Consider the following 10,536-nt stretch of genomic DNA (forward strand, 5'->3'; position numbering starts at 1 on the left):
GCAAAATAAACACAATAAAGTAGCTTATTTTCACCAGAGGGTGTCACTGTTGGACAGCATGAGCCAAACCCCGTGTAGCTGATTTTACGTGCGCAGCTACACTGGACATTACCGCCGTGTGTCAACCTTTATGTCTACAGTGCTGTGCTAAACAGCGCGAAGCCGGGCCGAAATGATTTCCAACAAGCCCATGTTTTTGGAGCAAAGGCTACTAGGTTTTATTCAGATTCTTGTTAGATGCCATTTAGCTAGCTAGCTGAATAAATAAGGTATCGTCTTCTGTCACATCTCAGTCCGGGTGAGTGAGCGCATTGATTAAGCTAGCTAATATAGCTGGCTAGCTAACGTTAGCTAGTGCTGAATTAGCCTGTTTGGGATTATTTGTTGTCATGAATAAAATGGTCTGTTTGGTTGTATGTCTACCTCGGGTATGTTTGCTGTAACTTTCACGGTCAACCACCAACAGTTCGGCTAGTTATCTGACTAGATAATGACAGAGGTTATTAGAATTAGCTCCTGACCGCACCTTATAAATAGCCAGTGATGTGGGTAATAGTAGTGCAGGTGGGTGTCTGGACAAAGATACTGTCTACGTGTTGCTGCTTTTGCATGGAGGCGCAGTTCCATCATATCATGAAACCATTACATAAGACGAGCTATCTGTTTTAATATATTAATCTAGGCAATACTGGAACAGACTTCAACAGGGTGTTTCGACTGACACCAAGGTGAAGCTTAAACTAAAATGACTCCTTTTAGTCTTTATTCCATAGTAATAATAAAAGGATTCGGAACAATGGGTTACAAGTAATTTTTCTTAACTATCACAGAAGTACAAGTCAATATCTGGCCCTTAGGCGTTGTCTGCTCCTTCATCTAGATTCTAGGGTGTGTGCTAAATTCTAAAATCTCATTGAGACACAAGGTCTCATTTTCAAGAGAGACATGTTCAGTGGTGACACTACCACACAAAGTTACAGACAGACAGGACACTAAACACAGACTATCACTATTTATTTGCACACTTATCCAAAGTTGGGATATGTAGCTAAGGATTAGTTTTAAACCTGACATAGAGATTTGTTTCAAAGTTAAGCTGTTTTCTGTCTATGTGGCATGGTTTGTTAGGAGTATTTATTGCTGATTTAGAAGTAAGGAGTGCCTAAGTAGTGCATGCTTCTCCTTAAAATCCCTTTGTAAGTGAGGAAGTCAATGAGGAACTGGTATTGCATAAGGGATAGCTCAGTTGTTTGATTTAAAATTATGATATTGTTTTTTCTCCGGCCTTCAGAGTGAGGAGGCAATGAACCAACTGAGTGTCCGTCGCTGGACGTCAAAACACGTCGCCAAGTGGCTGAAAGAAGAGGGATTCTGTGACTATGTGGACCTGCTGTGCAACAAGCACCGGCTGGACGGCACCAGTCTGCTCGCCCTCAGCGAGTACGACCTCCGCTCACCACCTCTGGAGCTCAAAGTGCTGGGGGACATCAAGCGGCTGATGGTGTCCATACGCAAACTACAGAAACAGAATATTGAAGTGTTGGAGGAGCTGGGTCTTCCCTTTGATGGCCACTCTCCCACAGGTTCTGGAGGTAGTTTGGACTGGCTGTGTAACGGGGACCCAACCAGAGACTGTGACAGCACTGACACAGCACCAGTGGGAGAGGAGTATCACCAGTACACTAATGGAAAGTACAAGCAGCAGCCAAGGCGCCTGGATCCTGAGTACTGGAAGACGGCACTAAGCTCCATTTATGTGGTGTTCGTGTTTGGGTTCACATCCTTTGTCATGGTTATAGTACATGAGAGGGTGCCTGACATGCGCACATACCCTCCACTGCCAGATATTTTCCTAGACAGGTGGGTGTTTGACTACTAAGAGGTTTTACCTGACTTGGTGCAATGAGAAGCCATGAAAAAAAAAAGATTTGTCAGCTGTGAAATGCCATAGAGAAAGTGAATCAAATACATATAAATCAGGGTATCACAGCAGATGGTGGACATTATAATTGCCCTACTTCCTTGAAGCAAGTTTCTATAATTGTCCTCACATATTCCTCAGGGGTTTACTTTGGTGCAAAGAGAACATTTGAGTGTTTTTAAAAGTGACCTACTTTACAGTGTGACCCATTGTTTATGAACAGCTTTAAGCGTTTGTTTATTAAGGGGGAACTGATTTCAGGGAAATGTCTTTTGGCATTATAAAACACGTTAAAGGCAGTTGCAGCTTAAGTGTACTTAAATATTTCAACCTTAACCATTTTTACTTGTTTACAGTGTGCCTAGAATACCTTGGGCCTTTGCCATGGCTGAAGCATGTGGGGTGATCCTGTGTAATGTCTGGTTGCTGGTTCTGCTGCTCCATAAACACAGGTAGAGTACTTTTATATCCGTGCACATTTTACACCACCACAGTGATATTCCTTTCGGATGCCTAAAGTGTGTCCCTTAAATCAATGCTATGGAAGCTAACTATGTCACACGGCTTTTAGGTCCATCCTCTTGCGGCGCATGTGCAGCCTCATGGGAACGGTGTTCATGCTGCGCTGCATCACCATGTTTGTCACCTCCCTGTCTGTGCCAGGGCAGCACCTGCAATGCTCAGGAAAGGTAATACATAATGCATGTTCTGTCTACTCTATGTAAAATGCTGCCTCTTTGAAAGCTCACTGCACTGATATTTTCACTTTTCTCCATCTAGATGTATGGTGACACGTGGGCCAAACTGCAGCGAGCTGTGGCAATCTGGAGCGGATTTGGGATGACCCTGACAGGCGTGCATACATGTGGTGACTACATGTTCAGCGGGCACACTGTGGTCATCACTCTGCTCAACTTCTTTGTCACAGAGTGTGAGTAGCTTTTAAGTCCAAACTACTTTGAACTTCAGAAGTCCTCTAAACTGTCAACATTTTAAAAATGGACACAGATAACAGATATTAACTCGCAATAACTTAACTTGGTTGATTAAAGACCAAAGTGAAGCCTTAGGTCATTTTAAAGCTCTAGAGGAGATGTGTGTCTGCTACTCATTGGATTACGAATACTTTTAACACCTAAAAAGTATTGCGTTAAATTGTGGCTTTATAGTTTTTATTGGATGTCTGAATTAACGAAAAGTCTAAATTGAATGCTTGATGTTTTTTAAAGCTGAAATTCTAGACAAGTTGCAGTTTTTTACCCTGACTTAAAAATATCTAAAGATAAGCTGATAAAATATGAGCTGTTAAAAACTGTCACATCAGAAGGTTTAAGTACTAAATCATGAAGAAGAAACATTGTAACCATATTTGGGAACATTGCACTTTTGTTGCCGCCCAGTGTCCTTCACTGGTATTACAATTAATATTATAACTAGCCTTTCTCTGTCTTACCTGGTCAGAAATAAACTGTCTACATAGGACATGATAGATTTGTTGATAATGTAGTAAGACTCCAAACAGCAACATAAAAATGTATCTTAAACCGTTCTTTCTTCTAATTTCTCATACAGACACTCCCCGAAGTTGGAACTTTATTCACACACTGTCATGGGTGTTAAATCTCTTTGGCATCTTCTTCATCTTGGCTGCACACGAACACTACTCCATCGACGTGTTCATAGCGTTCTACATCACTACCAGACTCTTCCTGTACTACCACACTCTGGCCAACACCCGGGCCTACCAGCAGAGTCGAAGAGCTCGCATCTGGTTCCCCATGTTCTCCTTCTTTGAGTGCAACGTCAACGGGCCCGTCCCCAACGAGTACTGTTGGCCCTTCACTAGACCTACTGTGATTCGGAAGTTTATTGGAAAATGAGCAGGTGCAGCGGTTCTGTCAGACACTTCTTAGCCTGTGCTGTTTAGTCTGCTTTGTGAAGTTGCCAACTGAGGCGGTGTGTGATGTCTTCATCAACAAAGACTACTGTTGTGATCCTGTTAGCACCGAGGCCTGATGGGATACACTGAGCCATACCTTCTTATGTTCTAGGATTTATCTTCTAACCTTCTTCTACTTGTCTGTCACCTTTTAAGTCAGATCAAACTCAAATCTGACAGAATTTCTTAAAAGCCCCAGGGTGAACACAGAGAGGATGTGTCTAATGTATTAGTTTCTTATTTCTCCTCTAAAGGGATGTCATTTTTATGCATTTTTAAGGACCTCCCAACTTAAAGACTAACTCTTAAGCCTGTTAGAGTATTTTGATAGCTCATGATAAAAGGAAGCCGCATCAAGAAATTCTCAGGCATTCGTGTACCTAATCTTTCACAGCAGTAGGCCATATTCTGCGCAATTAAAATCCCTGATCATTTCAAGGTTAGGATCTTAACATTTTGTCTAACCTCTAACTTTATAATTAATCAAAACAAAACTCTGGACCACTGTTGAAGCAATATTCAGTAAGACATTACACTGTTGCTTTTTCCTGTATAGCAAACATATTGTTCATCATTTTGAGAAACAGATGCTACATGCCGTTGTTTGGAAGTCTTTGTCATTCCTTAAAATAATGCTTACGTTTTCGATAATGTTACTAAGTGTTGACACATGGCTTAATAAAAGATACAGTTTGTTAAAAGTATGATCATTTCAGCCAAAATCATGGAATCAAAGATGTATTTCCAGTTGTCTTAAATATAATTCCAATTGCCAATTACCTTGAGTGTTATGATAGATTTCTCTGTGTAGAAATGTTGCATTTTTTTTAATGTGAGATAGTTGTATAGTGCTTTTTTTAATCATAAAGTGTAGATGATTAACATCCTTTACCTTAAAATGTAGTAATAGTTCTTACAAATGATCCTCAAATTTGTATGTACCTGTTAATATTAATTTATTTCATTTTGTAACCGTCGATAGGTATTTTTATATTTCATATACAGTGTTACAGCAACATGCACATGGAGAAATAGGTTTACAGTTGCTCTTAACTATGTATTTATTTGAAACACAATGTGCTTTTTGAGTGTTATGTTGATTTAGATAGGCCTCTACATCTAATTGAGTGAAACCTGCCACTGTATTAAGAGACATGTTGTAATTGATGTGGTCATTACAGCATGTTAAAAACATTGTATTTCTCAATGGAGTTGACTGTCTATAACACATCCTTTCATCGAGGAATGATGCTGCTCTGTTTTAATGCTCACGCAAAGCCACAATACTTGTTTCATGTCACAGTCAGTCATTTCCATCATTAAAGAGTTGAAATCAAAGTCCATTTTCTTGTTTCTTTTATCCCATTCACTGCACAACCACATAATGAATGCAGTATACAAATATTGATAATGTGATTAGTCATCAGCAGAGTTTAATAGATTGTTAAACTACAGAAAGTTCATGTTTAATGTACATTTTATCCAACACAAAGCCCTAGATTTCTAGTGGACATATTAGAAGTCTTTGAAACAAGTTTAATAAAGGGGAGATACATATTGTGTTAGTTTCAGGTAGGCCTGCAATTTATTGTTTCTTACTTAATATGAATAGTGAAACCTGTTTAGTGTTACCTAAAGCCAAAGATGACGTCCCTCAAATGTTTCACTTTTTCCACAACTCTAATATATGTGTCAGGGTTCTCAAATGTATGAAGCTGGAATCCTAGAATTTGGACAACAGGGTTACTTACATAAGGTACCATTTCTCTTTTTGACAGACATGTTTTTCTGAAGTAGTCACTGTAATTGTTATTTATTTTAATTTTTTTCCTGGTATAACGATTTATTTTTCCTTTATATTTCAAGAACAAAGAAAAGCAAGTAGTTCAAAAGCTAATTAACGAATTGGTAACCATGGTGATTTAGAGGTCTTACACTTGCCGGTGTGCTGGTACAATTACGTATGGCATGACAAATTACGTATTTTACAGTCGACAAGAATCATGATTGCTGTTGCCAAACAATTTAATAAATACTAAATCAACTGTCCGAAAATAACGAAATCTTCTTCTCTTTTCAATTTCAGACAGGCACAAGATAAACACCTATGCGGGTCCTTCGGCTCCGAGGTCAGCAGGTTGTTTGTTGCGGTGTCTCCTCCAGTCCATATCGTCCTACACACACCGGCCGGTCCCTGCTGCTTTTCCCATTTCACAAGTTGATAGCAAAATCAGCGACAACAGTAATACTCGGTAAGTAATAGGCCGTATACTTACTGAGCTTCCGAATGTTGTAGTTTGTTTAAATATCGGCAACGTATTTATCAATCGTCCCATTTGCTAGCTAGAAAACGCCCCCTACCCCCCTCGTGTGTTGAAACTGCTTCAAAAATACTTTAGCAGACACCAGTGTAATGTTTCTTTTAATTTATATTTTAAAGAAAACGAGAACCTCAATTTCCCCTGAAAATGTATTTCGGGCAAAGTGTCAGAATCATGTTATTGCGAATGTTACTCTGAAAACAGGTGCGTTGCTATTTTTAACATATGTATGCAGAATTGTATTAGTAATGGTAAAGATACATTACATGGTGTTTTGCGTGGTATGCTGACACGCCTTTAGCCCTACGTTACCGTCGTGTACCTGCTTACTGTAAGCAGACAGTTGCTAGCCACCGGCCTAACCTTGACAATGAAGAAGAGGACGTGATAATCTAAGAGTAATGGAGACCATGGGGCAGGTGGGGCAGGTGTTTGGCAGTGGCAGTGTAACTATTGAAAGTCCTTGGTAGACTTAGTTTTAGGTTAGACTGTTGGCAGACAATCACTCTATACTCAGCAGTCAGAGGACAGTTAGCTCACATCCTAGCCATTGCTCTTCTTAACCACAGGGTTGTACTAAGGGACCATTAATAAATAACCTTTGTAGGGACACAAAACCATAGACTGAATATATAAAACCAATGTTAATTTGTAATACTTTCTTGCTCATAATAATAGATTTTATGCTAATGTATTTTTGTATTGCTGATGCTGTGTCATACATTGGTTTTCATAACATAAATATTGTATTAGAAGGTCAATTCCGTTTATTTCAAAAGCTTTAATATCATGGGATTTGCTGACTCCAAATCCATACTATATATTATTACTACACAGGACACTTTTTTTCAGGTTTAGGTTTTTTTTCTGCTGTATTTATATAAATATTGATAGGAAAAATAAGGAATAATAATTTAGAACTATTGGCTCCTTGCAATATATTTTGTCATGTGACACAATCTGTTAACGGTTTACAGATGCAGTTCTTCTGACATTTCTATACACATATGTTTGAATACATTTATGGTCCTTTTTCACCAATAACACCTTCTGAAATGTTTCTTTTTGTGATAGGCAAAATGGCAGTTCCTCCAACATATGCAGATCTTGGAAAATCAGCAAAGGACATTTTCAATAAGGGATATGGTAAGTGAAAGCAAGATAAAAGACCATTTCATACATGTGTATTTATAGACCCTTAGAGCAGTGGTTCCCAACCTGGGGGGTGCCAAATATCGCAGGGGGGGCGCCAGGCCTCAGATGATTTGAGGCCAAATATCATATTTAGACTTTTTTTTTTTTTTTACATATAATTGTAAGGCAATACATGATTGTCGCAACTTCCAACAGGAGTCATTTAGGGGGGCTCTTGGGAAAAAAGGTTGGGAACCCCTGCCTTAGAGGACAGGTCGGCCCAGTAAGTAGTTTCTCACTGTAATTTTTCTTTGCAGGTTTTGGACTGGTTAAGCTTGATGTGAAGACAAAGTCTACAAGTGGAGTGGTGAGTTTAACTGTTACTATTAATATACAATAATGCATAGCAGGTATTTTAAGCTGATTTGAGATTATCACAGATCTACCGTTATCAACGTAAATGTTGGCCTCTTAAGTATCACGAAAGTAGCGTTCAAAACTGCCAGAAATGAATTCAAGGTCATTGAGAAACATTATTTGTCTATCAGAGAGCACTGTCAAGTCCTGATTCAGTACATATTTTGGTAATGGTGAAATATTTTAGAATAATTTTCATGTTGTGTGTTTATGTTTAAACATTCATTTCAGCTGATATTAAAATCTCTGACAATATTTGTATTTGACTCGTACTGTTTTTACTCTCTTAAGTAGTAAATTACTGTCTGCAAGTAGGATTAATGCCCTCTTTTATTCACTTTAGGAGTTCAAAACGTCCGGCTCATCCAATGTAGACACCAGCAAGGTCACCGGAACCCTGGAAACCAAGTACAAGTGGGCTGAGTACGGGCTGACGTTCACAGAGAAGTGGACCACAGAAAACACACTTGGCACTGAGATCTGTGTTGAGGATCAGGTACATTACATTACATTACATTGAATTTAGCTGACGCTTTTATCCAAAGCGACTTACAATAAGTACATTCGACCAGGAAGACACAACCTTGAAGAAAACAGAATCATATAAGTACATCAGGTTTCATAGAGCCAAACATTTCAAGTGCTACTCAACTGGCTTTAGGTAAGCCAGTCCTTTATTAGTATAAAAGTGCTTCGTTAATAGTTCTAACGCTCGAAGTGGAGTCGAAAGAGATGAGTTAAATTAATTAATACATTAAAAACTCTGCTATGTTGCTGATCATCCTACTAATGCAAAACCCCTGATGAATGAATGAGACTGATTGACTTATCTCTTTTGTAGATCACCAAAGGACTGAAACTCACTTTTGACACTACATTTTCACCAAATACTGGGTAAGCTGTTATGTTTGTTGTAAAATCATGACGTACAATCATTGTGTAAAGAACAGCTTTTGTTCACTTCCTCACTTTTGTTTTTAAATTATTTTGCAGCAAGAAGAGCGGCAAGGTCAAGACGGCTTACAAAAGGGAATACGTTAATGTTGGTGTTGATGTGGATCTGGATTTCGCTGGACCTACCATCCATGGATCTGGAGTGGCCGGCTACGAGGGCTGGCTGGCTGGCTACCAGATGACCTTTGACTCAGCCAAATCAAAGATGACCCAGAGTAACTTTTCTGTTGGTTACAAGACCGGAGACTTCCAGCTCCACACCAATGTGTAAGTAATTTTTTACAACAAATATTTGAACCAAGCTTAATGAATAACTTACAAATAGCTTTCATGTGTATTGATCATGAGGTTATTTGTGAGGCAAGTTTATTTATATAGCACCTTTCAACACAAGGCAATTCAAAGTGCTTTACAAAAAACGAAAGACATTAAGAAAATGGCATTTAAAATCAGTCATTAAAGTCTCTTGTGAGAGGGAAAGGTTTGAAAAAAATCCTGACATGCGGTGCAATTTTCTGCTATTTTTACCCCTCAGAAATGATGGTTCAGAGTTTGGTGGATCCATTTACCAGAAGGTTAACGACAACCTGGAGACTGCTGTGAATCTCGCCTGGACAGCAGGAAGCAACGGCACTCGCTTTGGAATTGCTGCAAAATACCAGTTAGACTCCAGTTCCTCCATATCTGTAAGTGTCGCCTTTTTATTCCCAAAGGAAGTTATTTCCCACCATTTTTGACAGCAGGGTGTCTCAGACATGTACAAAAAAAAGAAGCTTGATAGGACATTTTGTAAATGTACATATTTTTCCTTTGTACTTTTGTTTGCTTGCATACATTTGAAGTACATCCGATATATCAAGTGCTATCTGAACACTCTTAATATTGGATAAGTGATTTTAATGCTTTTTCTCTAGGCTAAGGTGAATAATGCCAGCTTGGTGGGAATTGGATACACTCAGACCCTTCGGCCTGGTAAGGACCATCCCATTATACAATATAAAACACAATAGACCTCTTTTCAGTGAATTACAAATATCTATGCATTTCATTTTTCTGTCAGGTATGAAACTGATCCTCTCGGCACTCGTGGATGGGAAGAGCATCAATGCTGGTGGTCACAAAGTTGGTCTGGGCCTGGAGCTGGAGGCATGAGGACCTGCTCCTCCATTTTGAGGAAGAGAAATATCAGCAACAGATATTATAGAGTCGAAGCCAAAACTAAAAAGAAACCCAGTTCTCTATCACTGTTAGAATGGAACCCTTTCCACCAGCCTCTTTTTTAATGTGGTTACACCTTACTAGTCATGTTTCAATTACATGTGTTTATCACTTACGCCTTCTGCCAATATATCCTCCATAGAGATAGGAAAACTCCTCCACTAGGTGCATTGTGTTCAGGTATGGTTTCAGAAAACAAAACTTTATTTTGCTGATGTGTGATGATGTAGAATGTATATCTGAGATGTTAATTTGCACAGTAGAATACATATTTATTCAAACTCTTTCTCCTCTTGTTTTCTTTGCACATTTTATTTATATTTTAGTAGTGCTGTTCTATCAGTTCAAAGTTTAAATCAAAATCTCAGCCAATTTAGTGGCTGAGATCACTTATCTCTAGAGGCTTAATTGTGCTGCTGTGTGATGAGTTTGAGACCTCTGCTACCTAAAGCTGCTTTTTAGTTGCAAGACAATGCTAAATGGATTTTCTTTTCCTCAGTGTGGCTCGAGTGAAAGAATATCTGTGTGAATCTTCAACATTTCTTCCCATTTTGAGGACTGTGACACTAATCAGGAAGCTGTTTGTGTGTTGGCGTGTGTCTAACCTTTGCAATAAATTCCTGAAATCAACC

At 38.9% G+C, this 10,536-nt stretch overlaps 2 protein-coding genes across 3 annotated transcripts; both read left to right on the forward strand.

Annotated features, from left to right (window-relative positions):
• Positions 1-117: 117 nt before the first annotated feature.
• LOC117543316 (sphingomyelin synthase-related protein 1-like) lies at positions 118-5,198 on the forward strand. Its single transcript, XM_034211497.1, has 6 exons — positions 118-298; positions 1,292-1,860; positions 2,278-2,373; positions 2,493-2,610; positions 2,702-2,852; positions 3,494-5,198. Exons 2-6 carry the CDS (start codon positions 1,304-1,306, stop codon positions 3,799-3,801), a joined length of 1,230 nt encoding a protein of 409 aa, XP_034067388.1. The 5' UTR covers positions 118-298; positions 1,292-1,303; the 3' UTR covers positions 3,802-5,198.
• Positions 5,199-5,946: 748 nt separating this feature from the next.
• Positions 5,947-10,534, forward strand: LOC117543350 (voltage-dependent anion-selective channel protein 2-like). 2 transcript variants are annotated; one of them, XM_034211549.1, is made up of 9 exons: positions 5,947-6,112; positions 7,256-7,327; positions 7,633-7,682; positions 8,076-8,228; positions 8,574-8,626; positions 8,726-8,953; positions 9,222-9,372; positions 9,601-9,658; positions 9,747-10,534. In XM_034211549.1, exons 1-9 carry the CDS (start codon positions 5,968-5,970, stop codon positions 9,836-9,838), a joined length of 1,002 nt encoding a protein of 333 aa, XP_034067440.1. In that variant the 5' UTR covers positions 5,947-5,967; the 3' UTR covers positions 9,839-10,534. The 2 variants fall into 2 exon arrangements, with proteins under 2 accessions (XP_034067440.1, XP_034067446.1); XM_034211555.1 differs by lacking the exon at positions 5,947-6,112 and having other exon boundaries at positions 7,280-7,359; positions 7,631-7,682.
• Positions 10,535-10,536: the final 2 nt, after the last annotated feature.

Source organism: Gymnodraco acuticeps, unplaced genomic scaffold (assembly GCF_902827175.1).
Source record: "Gymnodraco acuticeps unplaced genomic scaffold, fGymAcu1.1, whole genome shotgun sequence".
Classification (NCBI taxonomy): domain Eukaryota; kingdom Metazoa; phylum Chordata; class Actinopteri; order Perciformes; family Bathydraconidae; genus Gymnodraco; species Gymnodraco acuticeps.